Source organism: Mastomys coucha, unplaced genomic scaffold, assembly GCF_008632895.1.
Source record: "Mastomys coucha isolate ucsf_1 unplaced genomic scaffold, UCSF_Mcou_1 pScaffold18, whole genome shotgun sequence".
In the NCBI taxonomy this organism is placed as follows: domain Eukaryota; kingdom Metazoa; phylum Chordata; class Mammalia; order Rodentia; family Muridae; genus Mastomys; species Mastomys coucha.
In genome coordinates, this window is record NW_022196900.1 from 75,889,035 (window position 1) to 75,908,754 (window position 19,720).

The 19,720-nt window shown below is 52.4% G+C and overlaps 2 protein-coding genes across 2 annotated transcripts in view; one reads left to right on the forward strand and one right to left on the reverse strand.

Annotated features, from left to right (window-relative positions):
• The first annotated feature begins 2,176 nt into the window (after positions 1-2,176).
• On the forward strand, positions 2,177-5,025 carry Hyi (hydroxypyruvate isomerase (putative)). Its single transcript, XM_031378432.1, has 8 exons — positions 2,177-2,540; positions 2,615-2,726; positions 3,911-4,025; positions 4,162-4,240; positions 4,327-4,376; positions 4,477-4,546; positions 4,644-4,778; positions 4,865-5,025. Exons 1-8 carry the CDS (start codon positions 2,342-2,344, stop codon positions 4,936-4,938), a joined length of 834 nt encoding a protein of 277 aa, XP_031234292.1. The 5' UTR covers positions 2,177-2,341; the 3' UTR covers positions 4,939-5,025.
• The window catches only part of Szt2 (SZT2 subunit of KICSTOR complex), a 45,133-nt gene continuing 30,434 nt past the window's right edge, over positions 5,022-19,720 (reverse strand). The window contains exons 44-72 of the mRNA XM_031378431.1: positions 19,617-19,719; positions 19,422-19,527; positions 19,219-19,330; positions 18,512-18,630; positions 18,241-18,405; positions 17,951-18,035; positions 17,633-17,797; positions 17,358-17,525; positions 16,833-16,966; positions 15,954-16,120; positions 15,740-15,837; positions 15,523-15,655; positions 15,205-15,335; positions 14,986-15,086; positions 14,731-14,907; positions 14,291-14,558; positions 14,104-14,183; positions 13,896-14,021; positions 13,601-13,800; positions 11,374-11,464; positions 11,096-11,176; positions 10,938-11,012; positions 8,468-8,681; positions 7,972-8,125; positions 7,672-7,794; positions 7,160-7,565; positions 6,922-7,038; positions 5,930-5,998; positions 5,022-5,779 (exon numbers count right to left, since the gene is read on the reverse strand). Of these exons, the coding sequence (XP_031234291.1) occupies positions 5,636-5,779; positions 5,930-5,998; positions 6,922-7,038; positions 7,160-7,565; positions 7,672-7,794; positions 7,972-8,125; positions 8,468-8,681; positions 10,938-11,012; positions 11,096-11,176; positions 11,374-11,464; positions 13,601-13,800; positions 13,896-14,021; positions 14,104-14,183; positions 14,291-14,558; positions 14,731-14,907; positions 14,986-15,086; positions 15,205-15,335; positions 15,523-15,655; positions 15,740-15,837; positions 15,954-16,120; positions 16,833-16,966; positions 17,358-17,525; positions 17,633-17,797; positions 17,951-18,035; positions 18,241-18,405; positions 18,512-18,630; positions 19,219-19,330; positions 19,422-19,527; positions 19,617-19,719 (4,112 nt within the window). The 3' untranslated portion in view covers positions 5,022-5,635. The remainder of the gene's footprint in view (positions 5,780-5,929; positions 5,999-6,921; positions 7,039-7,159; positions 7,566-7,671; positions 7,795-7,971; positions 8,126-8,467; positions 8,682-10,937; positions 11,013-11,095; positions 11,177-11,373; positions 11,465-13,600; positions 13,801-13,895; positions 14,022-14,103; positions 14,184-14,290; positions 14,559-14,730; positions 14,908-14,985; positions 15,087-15,204; positions 15,336-15,522; positions 15,656-15,739; positions 15,838-15,953; positions 16,121-16,832; positions 16,967-17,357; positions 17,526-17,632; positions 17,798-17,950; positions 18,036-18,240; positions 18,406-18,511; positions 18,631-19,218; positions 19,331-19,421; positions 19,528-19,616; position 19,720) is intronic.

Sequence of the window (19,720 nt, forward strand, 5' to 3'; positions counted from 1 at the left end):
TGGACTGTAAACCTGCTGACTGATTAACAAGCTACACTTAGTTAAGAGACCACAACCTGATCGGACTCTAGCCAAGAGACATGCTCCAAACAAGTCAAAGGTCCAAGAGAAAAAATTCAACTGCAAATGGGCAAGAAATCAGGTGACAGGTGAGCTGGTGGGTCTGAGGCAGAGCTGCAGGAGTGGAACCTCCAAGCATGTAGTTTAAGGATGGGATGAGCCTGGCCCCCAGTGTCTGAATGAGCTGGATGTCTGGAGATGGAGCTGAGCAGAGCAGTGGAAGCTGGCTGGGGTGTCCCAGAGAGGAGGCTGGTTTCATTGTGATATCAACAACCTGTGAATAGTTCATGAATGAGAGCTAAAACTTGAGGGTAGAGCTCAGTCTCATCTGGTCATGTGATAGCATCTGCCTGTGTACAATGAGACAATCATAGTCCTGTGCATGTTATAAGAGATGAATTCTACTTACAAAGGGGTGTGGTATAAATTTACATTTTAAAACTTCTTTCTTTTACTTTTCTTTTTTAAAGATTTATTTATTTTATTTATATGAGTACACCATTGCTCTCTTCAGACACACCAGAAGAGGGCATCCGATCTCATTACAGATGGTTATAAGCTACCACGTGGTTGCTGGGAATTGAACTCAGGACCTCTGGAAGAGCAGTCAGTGTTCTTAACTGCTGAGCCATCTCTCTAGCCCTACCTTCATTTTCTTGTTTGTTTGATTTGGCTTTCTGAAACAGGGTTCCTTTGTGTAGCCTTGGCTGTCCTAGAACTAGTTTTGTAGACTAGGCTGGCCTCGAATTCACAGATATCCGCCTGCCTTGAGGGTGCTGGGATTTAAAGGCTTGAGCCACCACGACCCAGCTTCCTTTCTTTTTCTCAGACAAAGTCTTGCTACATTCCTCAGGCTGGCCTTAAACTCAGTGACCCTGTCTCAGTCTCCTAAGTATTTGGGATCAGAAGTGTACACGATCCTTATAAATGTACCTTTCAGAAAGCACTCTATCATTGCTATCAAGAATTTAAAGAGTGCGGGAGAGACAACTCCCCCTCACCCAGTACTGCCTGCTCTTCAGCAGGACCTAAGTCCCAGCACCTACACCGCACCTACACCGCAGCTTGTTCCAGGAGATCCGATGCCCTCTTCTGGCCTCCATCGGCACTGCACGAGCGTGGTGTGGTGCACAGACATACAAGCAGGCAAAAACACCCACACACATAAAAAGAAAAGAAAAAATAAGCCTGTTTCTTCTTTTGGAATATATTCTATGTGTCTTTGAAATCCGTGTTTTTGTAAGTGAAAGGAGATTTGTTGAAATTTGTTTCAAGAAACACAGGAGGCTTTACAGGTGAGATAAGTACCCAGCTACGGAGCAGCTGCCGGGATCAGCGGGGTTTCCGGGTCCCTTTACTTATAAGGACTCCGTTACACTCTTCTGGGATCTACCTTTGTTTTATTATCTGTCTGTCTATCTATCTATCTATCTATCTATCTATCTATCTATCTATCATCTTTCATAGTTTCCACAGACCTAGTCGTCTAATAAAACTAAGCCAATCTTGTTTGGCCAGGTTGACTGCCCTTGGGTATCCTCCCATGACTCCATCAGTGGAGGCATAGACCGCCACGCCCCCAGCTGCTTAGGTGAATTACCCTGGTACAGCACTTTCTTTTATGGACAAACATCCAGGACTGGCAAGCACTGTGATGGACATCATTAAAAAGGGAATCTAAGAAAAAGGTGCAGAGATGGGGACCCAGAGTTGTTTTAATGCGCTCCTACACCAGTGCGCGTGCGCGTACACACCAGCCACAGCGATATGATAATTATGGGTTGTCTAAGTGTGCAGTGCAACAATAAGCAGCGATTGGCATGACTTTGAAGAGTATTGAAGAACGCGGGGGAATGCTAATAGATCGTCATTTGAAAAAAGATAGGCCATAAAACTTTACACGACACGATCCGAATTTTCTGAGGAGGAAAAAAAATGCTCGCTTAGTGTTTAGTCTGTAAGGGAAAAATCAATGGGTAGGCAGTGTGAGAGCCGCTGGGATGAAGATAGGCCTGTATATAATCCTACAGAGGGAGGATGGGGCAGGAGGATGGCGGCCGTAGTGGGCCAGCATATGTACGAGACTCGGATTCAAATAAAGCTATTTGTTTTCAGCTTTCGGGCATTACTTAAAGAACAGCTACCTCCTTTCCACCAGCCGAGTAGTTCGCAGACCCACCTCCCTTTATCTGAACTGGGCTGGGACGGCCTCGCTCCGCCCCTCGCCGCTGGCCTCGCTTCCTGACCCGAGGCCGCGCCCTTGCCGCCGCCTTCCGCCCGCATGGCTCCGCTCCGCTTCTCGGCCAATGTCTCCTGGTTGTTCCCGGAGCTCCCCGGGCTCCCCGAGCGGCTGCACGCCGCGGGCCGTGTGGGCTTCGAAGCGGCCGAGGTGGCCTGGCCGTACACCGAGTCCCCCCAGGCGCTGGCAAGCGCGGCGCGGGCTGCGGGACTGCGGCTGGTGCTCATCAACACGCCGCGCGGTGCGCGCCCGGGGCGGGGGAGCCGTAGGGGCTGCGGGGAGCTAGGCCTGCGCTGACATTGGTTCTCTCTACAGGAGACCATGAGAAGGGGGAGATGGGGCTGGGGGCCGTCCCCGGGAGACAGGCGGCCTTCCGAGAGGGCCTGGAGCAGGCCGTGCTGTACGCAAAGGCGCTGGGCTGCCCCAGGTACCCTGCCCTATCCTCCCTTGACCTCAGGGCCGGGTCGGGAGAAGGCTGGAGCAGAGACACCACTGTGGGCCAGGGCCTTTACAGACTTTTTTGTATTTCAGCTGTTAGTGTCATTCCGTATGCCACACTGCTGTCATGCACTTCTCATACTGGGATCCCGTGCTTGGAGTGGGGCTGGGGTGGGGTCTGGTTAGGGAGCTAATAAGGTCGAGAAAGCAGGGGTGAAGGCGTGGTAGGGCGGGCACCTAACCCCTACTAGGAGAAAGCTGTTTGCAGATAGTGATGCAGGAACTGAATCTGGCAGGCCCACACATTCACTTTATAGGGGGAGGTCGGGTATTCAGGCAAGGAGGCTGTGGCCCTGGCAAGGAGGGTTGTCCTGTCCAGCTGAGTTAATGAGGCTGGAGGTGGTAAATACTGAGTTCCAAGGGCTTGAATACCTGCTAGCAGTTGGGAACAGAGACAAGAAGTGGACAGATGTGGGGAGGAGCTCTTGACAGCCTCCAGCACAGTTCTAGGAGAGCCTCATGGGACTGCTGGAACCTATCAACACCAGGAAGCAACCGTGGCAAGAGGCTCATTGCTGGCTAGTGTAGGGAGAGGAAGCAGGGTTAAGCAACGCGAACTTTCTGAAAGGGCAAGGGTCAAAATCATTTTAAAAGGTGAGCCTAAAGGCTAGGAGGCTAGAGAGATGGCTCAGTAGCTAAGAGCACTAATGGCTCTTGAAGAAGACCTGGATTGGGCTGCCAGTACCCTCGGCAACTCAACCATCTATACATCCAGTAACAGGACATCAATGCCTTCTGACCCTAAGGGCACCAGGCACATGGTACACAGATATGCAGGTAAACCACTCATATACAAATACATTTTTAAAATCTGGAAAAAATTTAAAAAGCCTCAAGTATGCTTATGAGCTGAGAAGGAACAAGGGAAGGGAAGGGTTAAGAGTACAGGAGTAAGTGATGGGTGAGGCCCTGATGGGTTGATGGGAAGAAGGCACAGGGCAGTTGCCTTGGCCTGACACAGAAGCACAGGAGGCTGCTAGGATACCTGGGCATTGTGCCTCAAAGTGTCTGGACAGAAGGCCTGGGAGTCTGGGTGAGGCTGGGATAGTTAGAGGGCATCTAAAAAGAGATGCATAGGGAGACATGAGCCCTCCTCGACCAACCTCTCCACAGGATCCACCTGATGGCTGGCCGAGTACCCCGAGGTGCTGACCGAGCTGCAGTCAAGGGGGAGATGGAGACAGTTTTTGTGGAGAACCTGAGGCATGCCGCTGAGGTTCTGGCTCAGGTAAGAGGTGGATGCATACTTAATGTGTTGAGGAGAGAGGAGGTAGTGGGGACAGTAGGTGATGTACAAAGAGGAACAGATGAGGTGACAGACAGACGTGGGGAGGAGCCCCTGACAGCCTCCACCATGGTTCTAGGAGAACCTCGTGGGACTGCTGGAGCCTATCAACACCCGCATCACAGACCCCCAGTATTTCCTGGACACGCCCCAGCAGGGTAGGAATCTAGTCCTGTTACCTTCTAGTCCTCTTTGGTCCACACAGCCTAAAGCCTCATGGCTGTCTCCCCTGCTTTCCCCCTAGCTGCAGCTATCTTACAGAAGGTTGGGAGACCCAATCTGCAGTTGCAAATGGTGAGTGGGAGATGGGTGCTTTTGCAGGAGGCCAGGTCTTCCAGACTGGGAAGAATTGTCGAGGACATTTGACAGTTCTGACTGACACTCTCCTCCCCAGGACATATTCCACTGGCAGATCATGGATGGGAATCTCACAGGAAACATCAGGGAGTTCCTGCCCACTGTTGGTGAGGGCTACCCTCCCGTGTTCCCTCCTGGTCTGGTGTTCTTACGTTTGCCATCTTTTCCACTCTGTGCTGTTCCATGCCTCTCTTCTGTCCCTAGGGCATGTGCAAGTGGCCCAGGTCCCAGACCGAGGGGAGCCAGGCAGCTCTGGAGAGCTGGACTTTACTTACCTGTTCCAGCTGCTAGAAGATGAGGGCTACCAAGGATTTGTGGGCTGCGAATATCAGCCTCGAGGTGAGGGGACACTGGAGGGACAGATATTGGACAGCGGTGGTTCCTTCCCTATGAATTAAGATGGCATTGCCTCTCTTTTACTGCAGGAGACACAGTGGAGGGTCTGAGTTGGCTACGTTCATACTGGGACAGACGGGGCCACCCACAGACTGGCCAGTAAGGTTTTGCACAGCATCTGGATGCTGCTCTGGGGCAGTGGGCTAGTGTCCTGAGGTACCTTCTCTGAATTAAAATCACACTGAGCATTTTTATATGTGTATATTACAGGGATGGGAGACACATAGTGTCTAATGATTCAATGTCTCCAGGTTCATTCCCTCCCACTGAGAAGGGACACACAGCTCAAGCTCAAATCCTCCAGTTGGTGCCAGGGTTGCTGTGGACATAGGAGATCTTCTGAGCCTTCCTTATCCATAGATGAGGAACCAAAGGTCCAATGGGGACAGGAGGAGGTAAAACTGGTCACAGGTGCTAGACAGGCAGAGTCAAGATAAGAACCAAGTCTTATCTCAATGGTAATGTCCAACAGTGATGGCCAAGTGGCAGAGCTCTTAGAGGTGAGAGCTTGTCAGATCATGTGACATTCCCTGGCACTCTACCAGGTGTGCAGGAAGGAGGCACCCACTTCTGCACAGGCCCAGGGGCCTGAGGGGCCTGAGGCGAGTCCAGGCTGCTCAGCAACTATGTCCCTGTTGCCAGGCTGTAGCAGCAGTTCCCTAGACGAACTCACAATCCTTTGGTGTCACTCACTTTGTGTCTGAGTTCACCCTGGGGTTCCTAAGTGCCAGTTTGTCCTGCCTCAAGTGGGCAAGCTTATAGATCCATGATTCAACCAACAAAGTCAGTGGTCCACCTTCTCAGAGAAGGCGGGTCCAGAGGGTGAAACAGGCTGTGTTGATGACACTCTCCAAGTGGTGGTAGGTAGAGACCAGCTGGGCAGGGGGGCTCTCGCTGTCTTGGGGCTGCACCGGGAAGGGCTCTCGGAAAACCACCGTCAGAGACTGTGGAGAACATGACAGAAGTGAGGCAGTGAAAGGCCGTGGCAAGGACTGAGGCTGGGTGCAGAGGCTGACAGTCCAGCCTTAGAAGGCTGAGGTGGAGGGCTTGGGGGGTACAGCCTCCAGGAAACCCCTTGCCCTCTCTGTTCTCACCGTCTTTCCCAAGTGTGAGTCCAGAAACACCAAGACAAAACAGTCGGTGAACTTCTGATTCAGCACAACCTGAAGCAACAGAAGGGGGAGTGAGGATCACCTCACCCAAGTGGGTGTGAGTCCTCCCGCAAGGCTTCTTATGGAGGCAAGAGGGTGATGCCTCCTCTGTCACTGTGCCTGATCCTATCTGCAAGCCAGGCTCACTCAGGATCGTGTTGCCACACTGGGCCTCCCTTAATCTGTCTGTCAGAACTATCTAGACCATGATAGGGAAGCTAATGAAGGGCAGTTCTAGACCCTTGGTGCTACTCCTTCAGCCAGTTCTAGGTCTCCCACTGCTCCTGATGTCAGCTGCCCCCTAGCACTTAGCTCTGGGATCCACTCCTGGGTGATTTCTCCTCAGGGCTTCTGTACCATCTACTAATGTGGCTGTGGTCTACATATATCTCCATCCCAGATGTCCACAAACTTCATAGGCTATAGACTCAACTTGCCCCATCACTCCCCCCTTCCCCCTCGCCACTCCAGCTTCAGTGCTCCATCGCTGGTGCCCCAATGCCTCTTTGCCTTCTCCACTGTAGCCCTGGCTTCTCTAGATGACCGGGGGCATGCCAGAGATAAATCTTGTGGTCACCCACCGCTGGGGTTGTCTCTCTCCCTGTCCTTCAGCTGTGCCTTCACACCAGGGTGCACAGGCCTTCTGGGGACATTGCAAGACACAGATCCTGGGTCTGCCGTGGAGGTTGAACATGTGTGTTGCAGTGGTCTGAGTGCCATGCCTGGAGTAGGCATGCCACGTCCCAACAATCATGTACTCAGGCTTCCTCCCCAATGCCCAAAGGTTTCAATGGCTGTTGGTGTGGTCTAACTCCAGCAAGGCAACAGTGTAAAGCAGAGCTTGTTTGTTAAGGCTGCATTCCCTCAGTGGCTCTGTTATGTCAGATGAGGATTTCTGCTGGTGTTCCTTGCAGAGTGGGGCCAATGGGACTCACCAGGTACTGGGTTCCCAAGTCTGGGCTCTGAAAATGGCGGCAGCTTTGGGGGAATCGGCTCAGGAGAACCTTGATGAGGCTCTGGTACCAGGAGACCGTCATGGAGAGGAAACAGTCCTGCGGAGGGTTCACAGCCCTGAGCCTACCACTGCAGAGTCACCCAAGATGCCTTCCCTCTAACCCAGCCACTGTGGCACTGCTGGAAGCAATGCTCGCCCTGAGGAGTCAGGTCTCTTACCAGCTGGGGGTCAATGTCCGCAATGGACTTGGCATGGACTGCCTCTAAGAGCTCCTCCAACTCTGCCAGGGCTAGGCGCCCTCCGAGCCTTAGCCGGTCAGGCCCTGGTGGCTCCAGCAAGAAGAGGCGCTTCCAGAGGGTATCCCGCCGGCAGTGCCCACCAGCCAACCTAACCAGCTGAGCCAGCCGTGCCCGGGCCATACCCACTTCTGCAGCCAGTGGTGGGAACAGAGGAGCTGGCCCTGGGGCCAGCATAATCCCCGGCGCTTCCCCGGGGCTACCAACCAAGCTCCCAGGAGCCTCTGGCTCAAGGGGAAGCCTAGATGGCTTCCGGAATCTGCGCATGTCTGCAGTGAGTCTTGGGAAAAGTTCTCGTTGGCTGGTGAGCACCACGAAGAACTGAAGCCTGGGGAGCAGAAGGGGCAGGAGAGTGGGAGAGTGTCACAGCAATAGACTTAGGGGTAGGAGTAGAAAATCTGAGAAATGGGTACATTCGAGGTAAGAGTTCTGACCTCAGGACATGTCGCTCAGCTTCTCCTTGCTCTTCAAAGGGTGCAGCAGAATGACAGACAAGCAGAGACACATCAAAGTCATCCTGATGCCGAAGCCCTTCCGAGTCCAGATAGGAGCCAGAGCTGTGCAGTTGGGGTGGAAGAGATGCCACCTCTGAGGCTCAACTGAAACCAGTCCCAACCCCTGTGCTCTAGAAAACATACATCTCCCTTCTCCAAGTGCAGCCCCACCCCCTCCCCCAGCCCTACTAGGAGGAGCTGGTGCTGCCTCCTAGCCTTACCTGTGCCTCCTAGCCTTACCTGTGCCATGCTGACACCAGGGCATATTCATTATGTTCTGGGCCACCTGGCCGAGCCATTCGAAGTGGCTTCATGTGGTAAGAACTGGCATGGTCAGCCACATAATTGTACAGCTGGTGGGCAGCAATGAGTGGGGTAGGGAGCTCCAGCGTCCCTGTGGGACAAGTTACAGGACAGACACTTAGCCTAGAACACAAAACCTGAGCTGGTAGAGCAGGGGAATGGGAATACTGAGGTTTTGCTTTCCTGGGGAGCCCCTAAACCCCTGTGGAATGTTGCTGAGATGGGATAAAACACTCAGAATAGAGGGCAGGATGACACAGGACACAAGGCCCTAATTCTGCTATGACACCAACCGTGAGAAACCTAGGAGACAGTTGAAGACTGAAAACACGGACGTGGTACAGGGAAACGAGCGATTCCTGGTCTTGCCAGGCCAGGCCAGGCCCTGTGGCTGTTCTACTGTAGTCTCATTGGCTTGCCCTTGGGCACTAACCTTGGTAAATGTGATTACGGCCAAAGTGGGGTCCATCAGGGTGGTGGGCCAGGAAATGCTGCAAGAAGGTGGTGAGGTGGTAGCCATGCCTCAATACCAGGTGGGCACCGAGCACATGTTGGTGCACGAGGCGCAGGTGGAAGTCATAGCTGAAGGAATGTACGTGCATCAGATCACGGACCTTGTCACACTCCTCAGTGAACAGCAGGGACAGCTGGGGAGAAATGGCAGGGTTAGGGTGTGGGAACACTGGCTACCCAATCCATACTTCTTGCTTCCTGGGCAGAGAAGACGCTTGGCACTGCTTCCTGTGGCTGCGGGACTGGCAGTACTCCTCAGTCAGCACAGCTTCTACGGGGAACCTTCCTCTTACACTCTGCAACACGGTTCTGGACTTTCCTGTTTATTTGGAACCAGGGCCATTAGGGAGATAACCCTTGTTACTATTGCATTTGAGTCTGACATAGATGGCCTACCATGTATTTCTCAGTGGCCACTGTAAGTGCAGGGGAACAGACACAATGCCTTGCCTTCAAGAAGCTTACAGTATAGTAGTTGGATACAGGAAGATGGACAGTCTGGCATATGAGGGACAGTCCAGGGATGAGGGGCAGTTCAGGTGTGAGGGACAGTCCAGGGATAAGGGGTAGTCCAAGGATGATGGAAAGAATGGGGGTGAATGAGGAATTACAAAGCACACTAGAAAATACAGAATCAGAAAATCTGGTGGGAGTCAAGGAAAGCCAGCTGTCATCTGCCTTCAGAAAGCTTTCACCTGCCTTTCCCAAGGACAATACTCTGGTCCTACACTTAAACCTGTGTGCCCTCTGCCTTTGATGCTGATCTGCCTGACATGCAGCATAACTCCCACTATTCACTGTAAAGCTTCCTATAGAACAGCAGGGCCAGGCCAGGGCAGGCTGTTGACTACCTGGCTGAATGAACTGACGGTAGAAGGGACAGAGAGAGGGAGAGAGGCAGAAATAAGGAATATGCCCTTCTCTTGATGGTACTCCACCAACGGTGTTGATAAGTGTGTGTGGTACTTGAATGGCAGGCTCCATCTGGGCACTGTGGGAGCCTCAGGAGTTGGTAGAAAAGCAAACCAACATCAGGAGGAGACATACTACCTACATGGCCTTGGTAAACAAGTCTCTGGCGTCAGCTTTCTTATCCACCTTAGAGAGATGCACAGATCTCAGTCAGGGGCAGTGTGAGGAGACAAAATAGACAGGGGTGAGATCATTATCACAGAAAAACCTAGATTTCACCCAAGTCTGCCACTGATGAGCTTTGTGTTGCAGGGCAAAATTTCTGTGACCTTCAGACTCATCTGCTTAGAAATAAACTGCTTTCTCCTCTCAGTACATACACTGGCCTTTTAATGAACGATGGCATCCTGAAGCAGCTTAGACACCTGAGCCTCATGTAAAGCCCAGCAGATGGGAGATGGAGATGGGAGGAAAACGAGTGGAAAGTCACTTTTGGCTACACAGTGAGTCTAGAGCAGCCTGGGCTATCTAAGACCTATTTCAAAAACTAATGTAGAACAAAAGAGAATCCTGTGCAGGGCTAGAGAGTTAGAGAAGGAGGGACAGAGAGAGCCTAGGCAAACCCTGGAAATCAGGTAACAGGAAGTCAAAGGAAGCTGGGAGTGAGCACTCTGATCTCACACACCAGTTGAGGATGGCCCATCGACCCACAGCTCCCTCTGGAGTACTCTGGGCCAAGTAGGTTCCTGCACACGAAGCCATGATGCTTTTCAGGGGTTCTATCATCCTGTGGCAAACTGTGACCATGTATGTATGCTCAATGTTCAAAGCAAAAGCAACTATGTGGGGCTATTCCAGGTATGGGTATTCCCCACAATGGAGAGGAGGCAGTCTTGACGGCATTGGGTCCCACTAGATCCTCCATCTTTCAGAGGTGTGCCTAAGCTTACAAGGTACAGGCCCTATTGTGACACTTCTGGCAACTTGAGAAGCCAAACTAAGCAAGGCAGACATTCAGGTTGCTGCCCTTACTTGCTCCTTAACCACACAGCTTTGAGTGCTTGGCCCTCCAGGTATCAAGGGCCTGACTTGAGGCAAACTGACAAGGACACAATAATGAGCAAGTGCCAGTGTTGGTAACTACACAGACAATGCCAACTGCCCCATTTGCATCAGACCAGGTCTTGCATGGCACTGACCTGGTGTGACACATTATAAGGGTGCTATGTAATGGAATCCAGTGCTGGCACAGAGCAGGGCCCATCTCTGTACTGGCTTACCTTAGTGCTACAGTTGAAAGTAGCTTTGGACCTCCCAGGGTCAGATAAAACAACAGTCCAGTCAGCACCTGACCCATCACCAGGCTAGAGTGCCCACCACAAGGGTCATGAAACCACAGTGCCCGCCACACAACGGGGAGGCAGTGTCTATGTCTGAGCACTCTGCCCACTCCATATTACCCTGTCCCCACCACATACCTGAGAGTTGACAGCTTGTCCCATTGGGATTCGGGAACATTCCAGAGCAAACTGTTTGACACAGAAGTAACAGCCCTGAGGAGAGGGTGAGCTGAGGTGAGGATGGTGTGAGAGGCGGCAAGGTAGAGCTCCCCCGACTCAGCGCTTCCCCTTCTCACCTGGAAGGTCAGCTCCATGAGGATGATGCCCCCAGGCAGTGCCCGCTGCAGGTGGTAGGTGGTGACTGGAGTACTGGTGCTCTGGAGAATGGAAAAGGAGACACATGCTGGGGTTTACCAGCCTGGAACCAACATGTAAAGGTCCTTCAGGCTCCTGGCTTAGTAATGACAGTCTAGGACCAGTGGGTCAGTGTATCGGTTAGGGTTGATGGCTTTGGGTATGGAGGGGACCTAACTCAAGTCACTGCTGACTTCACCATTCTGTGACAAGGAGTTACCTTCGGGCTCCCCTCAGCCTTGGCTTTGGGGCAGGAGAAGGAGCCTCGGCCCTCTGTTCCAAGGATAGCCATAGCCCGTAGCCGGCTGGTGCTGCAGAGAAGGAAGAGAGACAAGAGGCTGAGTGAGGCAGGCCAAAGGCTGAAGGGCTCTGGCCCCGGCCATTCCACATGACACTGCTTTCCAGGCATGAGTCAGGCCTGAGGGTGGGCTTGCTCAGGTTCCCCAGGAAGCAGGGCTGTGGCTGGAGTCCAGGTCTGGTAAGTCAGCTGTGTTCAGGGGTGGATGCAGGGGTGGCAACGGACCAGGCATATTCACTGTTACCTGGGAGAGAGGAGGTCTGTAGAGGGGAGGGTGATGAGGCACGCCTGAAATTTTACTAGGAGATGCTGGATGCCCTGTGAGGATAGTTCTCTAAGAGGGAAAAGCAGTTTTCTTTTAGCTGGGGGAAAATAGCCCCATAGTTCTTTATCTCTAAACTTTTTTATATTTAAGTGTTTGTATGTGTGTCTGAGTGATATGTCTGCATACACGTGTGAAAGCCAGAAGGGGGCATCAGGTCCCCAAGAGCTGGAGTTAGAGGTGGGCATAAGTTCTCTGCCGTAGAACGGGAAACAGGCTGGGTGCTATGGAAGGCAGCAGTCACTCTTAATTGCTGAGCCGTCTCTCCAGCCCCTTCTAGTTCTTAACTTAGAACCAAGAAGGAGGAAAAGCAGGGAAGGACTTTCAAAGGCCTGAAAGGGCCGGCAGGTCCCCGAGCTGCAATGCCAGGCTCAGGCTGCTGGGAGGTAACTGGAGTGCTGATGCTTAAAGGCAGGGAAAGGGGGGGCACATTCGGGGGGTCGCTAGCCTTGAACCAGTGTGTGGGGTCCTTTAGGTTCCTGACCTTAATGATGTCTGATGGGATCGGTAAACTCAGAACACTAATCACAACACCTGCAATCCAGTTCTATCTACCATTGCAGTGGGTACCACTCCAGGTCTTGGAAGTGGCTGTCAGATAGAAGAAACATTCCATTTAACCCTCAGGGGAAGTGCTATTCGACTCAGAGATCACTAAAACTGGTGAGGACAGAATGCTTGACTTTAAATTATGTTCTAGAAAACATAATATTTAAGAATTAGTGTCACTTTTCCTCATTGGCCATCTGAAGGCAAGATGGATCACACCAGCAACTGTACTGACATCACTCATGTAAGAACTGTTAGTTTTCTCACACTTCCTGCATCTGCTTCAACTCCACTGTCTGAACTGGAAATACCAGTTCAATGTGTGTAGTCAGTGTTTCTGTCAGCATGCAAGCTCATTAAGTCAGACTAAGCACCCTTGAATGGATTATCAACATCTACACAGTAAAAAGTGGTCATGCTAGTCTTTGTGTACAACACACATACACACACATACACAAAGAGAGAGAGAGAGAGAGGAAGGGAGGGAGAGAGAGAGGGAGAGAGAGGGAGATAGAGAAAGAATGTAATTAAACAAAGAATACAGGCTCTGAATCTGGCCTAAGATAAGAAAGGTTGTTACTGAATAGCCAGGCTTAGGGTTGATGGCATGTGGAGACAGAGAACTGGCTTCTTTCAGGACTCAGGTTGTCGGTAATAGCCACAGAGCTGAGTATGAGTAGGAACAGACCATAGTCAGGGGGTACAGGTAGGACCACTGCAGAGGGCCTTCATGAAAACAGACCAAGGTCAGTTGGGCAGTGGTGACACACGTCTTTAATCCCAGCACTTGGGAGGCAGAGGCAGGTGGATTTCTGAGTTCGAGGCCAGCCTGGTCTACAGAGTGAGTTCCAGGACAGCCAGGGCTACACAGAGAAACCCTGTCTCGAAAAACAAAAACAACAACGAAAACAGACCAAGGTGAAGAGCCTAACATAAAGACCAAGACAAGAATTGACAAGACCCAAATTTGAAAGTTTAGTAGCATATGTGAGAGCTGCATGTATGGATATATATGCAGGCATGTAAAAAAATGAGGTATGGGTAGGCACAAGCTTGGTAAGAACATACTGTCTGTGTGTGTACTTGTGAGTTCTGCAAACCACATAAGGTTTGTAGGACATGCAAGAGGGCTATACAAAAAGTGGCTAAGATCTTTATATATGTGTGCCAGTGATGAACATGCACAATGACTGAGCAGTCAAAGGAGTCACAATAAAGGAAGGCTGTGGGGCCTCACTTGAGGTGGAGAAGTGGGTGGGGAAGGAGGAGGGGGCTCACCTGCGGGCAGGTGAAGGGGGCCGGAGTGGTACCAGCACAAAGCCAATGCTCTGCAGATACTGCACGTATTGCTGTAGGAAGGCCAAGCTTAGCTCCTTCAGCCATGGCTCCTCACGGGCTCCTGGAGGAGGCACATCCAAGGATTCACAGCTTGTGGGAACCTCTCGGCCTCCAGACCCTGACTCAGGGCGCACTCGTCGCTGCAGAAGTGGAAATTAAGGCTCATTATCTAAGGACAAGGGATGGAGTGCAGGCTACTGTTGGGTACAGGCCTTTGAGAATGCTTGAGCCTCACCTGCCCTTCAGAGGGTGCAGAAGTCTCTGGGGGTCCATGCAGCCAGGCAGCTGGGTCAAAAAGCAGAGCTGTCGCACAGTAATGCACCAAGCGGGATGATTGCTTCAGGGTCTCCAACTCCCCAGCCTGGACACAGGGCAGTAAGCTTTGAACAGTGATCAAGGGAGGGCCAGAGAGCTTTGTGCAGGATGCAGGGGGAACTACTCACACTGATGGGCATGCTCGCTGGTGCGGAACGCTGCTGCCAGGTTACAAACAGGTTCTCCATCTTCATCTGGCGCTCCAGCTCTGGGGATGGAAGGCGTCAGTGGTAGCCTTTGTAGCTGACTTCCTCTCTGTCACGGTCTGGTCTTCGCAGAATTTTCCCTCCCCACTGCCTGGCCCACATTCCTCACCTTTTCGCTCTGTCATCTTGATTTCTAAGAACTGCTGCCCATGATAGGTCACAGGATCTGGAGGTCTGGGTGCAGGACCACCTGTGGAGCTGGGGCGAGCAGCTGTGATGTCCCTCAGAGCTTCATCAAAGGGAAACGTGTCCAAGGAAAGGGGACCTCCCCCACGAGAGGACCCACTCAGGCGGCCCTGTTCTCGACTCAGTGGAGGGCTTGCATTCCGGATGAGGGTTTCCACTTCCATGGTCGGCAGCAGGAATGGGTTTGGCTCCTGAGAAGGACGGAGGATCATGCCAGGCTCAAGCCCTTTGACCTTGAACCCTCTGTTGCACATCGAAGCTTCCTCTCCTAGCATTTCTGTCCTGAGCCTGTCTCCCTTTCCCTGTTTCTTTAGCTGGCCACTCAGTGGCCAGAACTCTGTGCAGGAGCTAGGCAATAGGTACCTTTCCATCGTGCACGGGAAAGTCCAACTGGCCACAGTGGTGGAAGAGCCCAAGCTTCTGGCTGAGCAGGCAGGAGATGAGGTGGGCTCTCGCATTCTGCCACTGGACGAGGCGGATCAGAGCTCGGCCCAATGCTGCACCCAGGTCTGGAGCCCAGTTATAAGTCAGCAGCTGTAGCTAGAGATCAGGGGTCAACATCGGGGTCAGGGAGGTCACAGAACTCCTCCCCGCACCTGCCCTTGACCTCACACTTACCTTCTTGTCTGTCACCTCTAGCAGCAAGAGCCTCTGCCGGGGAGCACTTCGCCCTGGGCTCCCATCGCCTCCTGACTCAAAGCGCTGCACAGCTTTGGCAGCTACAGGGAGGGGAAGGGGACACTGAGGAAGCTGTTAGCAGAGCCCCACATCCCACCTTCTTTCTGCAGGGTCAGTGACTACCCAGCAGTCACTGGGTCCCACCATCTATCTCCTCACCCTGCTGGGTTGGTCTCCTCCACTGGGCGAAGTTCCTTCCCAGAAGTAGAAGGTGCCGCTCAGCCGCTGGGCGGGGGGCTGGGCCCAGCTGCCCTGGTGAACAAGGGCTGAAGATACCTGGCTCGGAACCTCTGTTGGGAGGAAGGTGTGGATAGGAAGGCAACAGTTCCTGGCCCCATTTTCTGGTCCTTCCTGCACCTCCTGAGCCTTGTGCCCACCTCTCCTAGCCCAGCCCCTACTGGCTTAGCTCCCTGTAGCTGCCAGCTTTTAAGACTAGGGAAGGCCAGAGTCTTTCAATCCTCCAGATCTCAAACTCACAAATGCTGCTCAAAGACACGAACACTGGTGTCTCCAGCCATTGAGATGACCAGAGTGGTGAACTCTGACAGGATGGATGGAAGGAGGAACCGGGATACCATGTGGGTGGAGCTCCTGGACACTGAGGCACAACCTGGAAGACAGAGAAGTCACTGCAGGGCCGCAGCATGGAAAGCAGGTCAAGGACTGAGGAAGGAGTGAGGGGCGAGGCTCTCACCAATCTGAACCATGAATCCCATCCAGCGCTGAATGACATGAGCGAACACGGGGTGCAGGGTCCCCACCTCACCCTCCTCTAGCTGTGTTATCCGCCGTCTAAAGACAGAGTAGGGGTTAGAACACTACACTCATAGGACCCACACAGCTAGCAGGCACCCACCAGGGCCTTACACGTGGACATGCCCTAACACAGCACCATACCACACATATACCTTTGTCTCTGGGCTCCAGAATCTGAGCCTGGTGCCCGCTCAGATCCACCTGGGGTCCGAACGTTCTCAGTTTTATGACGTCTCCGACCCCGAGTATCTTCTGGCCGATCCAGGACAATATCATCAGTTGTTTTGGGGGAGCCCAAATCTCCCGCTTCTGTTTTACTCTAGCAACAATGTGGGAAATGAGGACGGGCTATTAGGGAGAGGAGAGGAGCTATGGAAGCTCTGGGGAAAAGAAATGAGCCTCGAGGGGTTAGACACCTGCTTCAGGCCCTGGTGGCTCAGTCCAGGAGGCTAACTACCCATCCCTGGGCAGGTTACTACATTTTCTGATCCTCTTCTTCCTCACAGGTAAAGTGTTATTGTTTACAGGGCTCTCATTTAGAAACATGGAAGTGAAAGCAGTTGGTAAGCTGGGACTCTATATCAGCCATTCTCAACCCATGGTCTCCACCCCTTGGAGGGGGGGACATGTCAGAGACTCTCTATCAGCCGTTCTCAACCCATGGTCTCCACCCCTTGGTGGGGGAGACATATCAGATGACCCTTCACGGGGCTCACCTAAAAACCATTGGAAAACAGATATTTACAATGCAATTTACAACAGTAGCATAATTACAGTTATAAAGTAGCAACAAAATAATTATGTGGTTGGGGGTCACCATGAGAACTGTATTAAAAGGTCACACAGCACTAGGAAGGTTGAGAACCAGTACTCTATGGAAAGGAGAGCTTGTTATGTTTTGCAAACTCCTACCCAAAGGACAGAGTGGTTTTATCTGAAAAGACACACAAAAAGGCTGTAGGGGGAGGGGGCTGGAGCAGCTGGGAGGCAGGCAAGTAAACAGAAGCCACTTCACCACTTCCTTCCATTACCAGCATATCCCAGAAGCTGCGGCGGCCAGCTTTGCTAGGTGGAGTCACAGGCTCCCCGGAGACAGGGGAAGAGGGGAAGGTGCTGGCTCGGCAGGCAGGGCTCTTGGTTTCCAATGGTCCACTCTTAAGACTTCCTGTAGACACCAAACATGGCAGGCTCCCATCATGGATCCCCTTTATAGAAAAGCTCACCCCAAACCTGGCACAAGTGTCTCAACACCCACTCTGTTAGTGGGTGTATGAAACTTGATCATGCACAGCTGCACATGCTTGTGAGAGGAGTTCTAAGGCTATCCCCTCTTCAGGTGTATGTGCTGAGGAGGGGGTGGGGCAGCTGAATGTGTCTATCACTGTCTCACCTTGATGTGCAGGCAAGGTGACGGGCAGCTGAATGAGGATTTCTGATGGGGCACCCTGCTTCTACCCGTGAAGCTCATGTGTACACCCTTACCCAGCACATGATCCTGCCTTGCTTGCTGACTTTCACTGGACCCAGTATAGGAGCTGGGTTCTTCATCTGCATACCTGGAGAGCTGTCTTCTGTACACAGGGAGGCTGGCAGCAGCCGCAGCTCCATGATGGCATCAGCCAGGGCCTGGCGAGCAGCAGCCCGGAGCTTCTCCTCCAGTTGGACTATGCTAATGTTCCCCTTTTCCCACACGTCCAGTCGAAGCCGTGGAGACCCATCCTGAGCTGGAGGGGAAAAACTATAGCTGGAGGTCACCTGTGGTTGCAGTCCACCCTAACTGTCACCTTTGCCTTCACAAAGCTGATGGCTCCAAGCCAACAGGCTGTCGTACCTGAAGAACTGTCTAATGTGTTTGGGCAGCGAATGACCTGAGTCAGTTGCTCAAATTCTTCCTCTCGTAGTGGCTCTGGGGGCCCCGGCGAAGAGGGAGGCCATGATGCCAGTGAAATGGGGGCTCCTTCTTCTTCTACAAAGGCTAGAGTGATGCAGGCAACCCCTGTGTAAAAAGCCATAGGAAGGCTCAGACTGAGCACGTGCACAGAGCCCCTCTCCCGGACCCTTTTCAGTAACAAGGCTCTTTAGCCTGAAGGTAAAAAGAAGCCTTTCTTGTACCTGGTGTAGTGCCACAGGCCTAAGCCCTGCAATTTACCTTTGCCTCCAGTGCCCTGTCCACCAGGTTTATTATACAAGTAGATGTCCAAGTCGGGGAGGCCACCCTGTGCTGGGAGTGGATGCTAGAGAGAGAACAGCCATGAGCATCAAGACACAGGGCCATAGTAGGGAGGAGGGTACAGGTGTGCATGGGGCTCAGAAGACATGGGCAGGGGTGTACATGAGCTCAAGGGCACGGCCACAGATGCAAGGATCCAGAGAAGAGTCACAGTCTGGGTGTGCAGGGGAAGGGGACACATGAGTGTGGGCAGGTGACAGCAAGCTCACTTGGAAGTGGTTCCGGCTATTGCTGTCTGTGTACTTGGGGGAGTGCAGGAAGGTGAGTAAGTTCTGGCGGAGGTACCAAGCCAGGGCAGGAAGCCAGGGTCTGCAGGACAGAGGCAGGACCAGATGCAGCACCTCTGAGGGCAGACTCCCAGGAGGCTGGATGAACTGCAGTTACAGGAGACAGAGCTGAAGCCACAGATTCTATCCTATATATCCCCAGTACCCGATGGCTGAGTCTGAAAAGGATGCTGGTGTCAGACAGGCAGCTGACCTCTACATCGGCCGGGGTCAGCTTGCAATTCCGAACCAGCATGACTGTGATGATGTCCAGGGTGGCCTCATCCAGCCGCCGGCGCAGAACCCGCACTAACTCATCTGTGATTTCAGGGCCTTGACGCAGCCGTGTTAGAAAAGTGGGGTAGACTGTTAGAGGATTCAGCCATCTCCAGTCTTGGAGCATCTGACCACAACTACGGGACTGTGAGGTGATGGCAGGCTCTATAAGAATGTCAGCTAAAGCAGAAGCCCATAAGTGAGCAAGTACCAGTGTTTCTCCATGCTTTCTGCTTTAGGTTACCATTGAGCCCTGACTTCCATTGATAATATAACCTGTAAGCTGAAATTAACTTTCCTAAGTTTGCTTTTGGTTAGTACTTTATCACAGTGACAGAATGTAACTCTGACAATATGTAATAGCTTTAGCCTGAGCTCTGGTACACATTACCTGGATACCTCAGTACCTCAGTGCAGCCCCCTAACTGATCCTATACACTTTACCCAGTACATCTCTGGTCTCAAGGTCAGGACCAAGTAGCTATGCTTCGACTGTCTGGCTCCTGTTCCCACACTGTATCTCAATCAGGCTCTCTTGTCTCACCCAGCTCCTGCTCAAGCCAAGCCCAGAACACAGCCAGCACTGGAGGAGGAAGCCAGGGCAGACTAGATGGCTACAAGACAAGCAGGTCTTAGAATCCTTACCTGCCTGTCCTACACCATGTACCAGCAGCTGAATATGTCTGTCCACCTGGCCCACAGGGCGAACAGCATCTGAGCTGCGGCTGGAAGCCATGTCCAAGGGAGAACGAGGAGCCTAGGGGGACAACAATGGTCAGGGTTTAGCTCCAAGAAGCAAAGCCTAAGGGGTGTGTGGGAGCAACATGTGGTGGAATGGTGAGACGTGCCACGGAATCCTCAGAATAGATGGGTTCTTGGCTTCGGGATAGAGCTAGGGATGGGGGCAGGGTATCCCCTTCCCATGGTCGGTCACTGCAGGAAGTCTCCAGAAGCCTAGAAAAAAAGGCGAGATCATTGGAACATGTCTCCTTCCATGCCATCCCTGATTCAAGCTTTATCTTATCTTCTCAGGGTTCACATACCGAAGGTAGTACACAGCCTTCGTTGCTCGTTCTTGATAAACAAACATATTTTTCCGGTTCACTACGGAGAAAGCATTGAGCACAGAGCGCAAGGCCTGGATAGC

What these genes read in the sequence shown, in the direction of transcription:
- Hyi (XM_031378432.1), top strand. Translation starts at nt 2,342, where the DNA reads ATGGCTCCGCTCCGCTTCTCGGCCAATGTCTCCTGGTTGTTCCCGGAG. An exon ending in GCTCATCAACACGCCGCGCG is followed by an intron (nt 2,541 to 2,614) that starts GTGCGCGCCCGG and finishes TTCTCTCTACAG; the next exon opens with GAGACCATGAGAAGGGGGAG. An exon ending in CCTGGACACGCCCCAGCAGG is followed by an intron (nt 4,241 to 4,326) that starts GTAGGAATCTAG and finishes CTTTCCCCCTAG; the next exon opens with CTGCAGCTATCTTACAGAAG.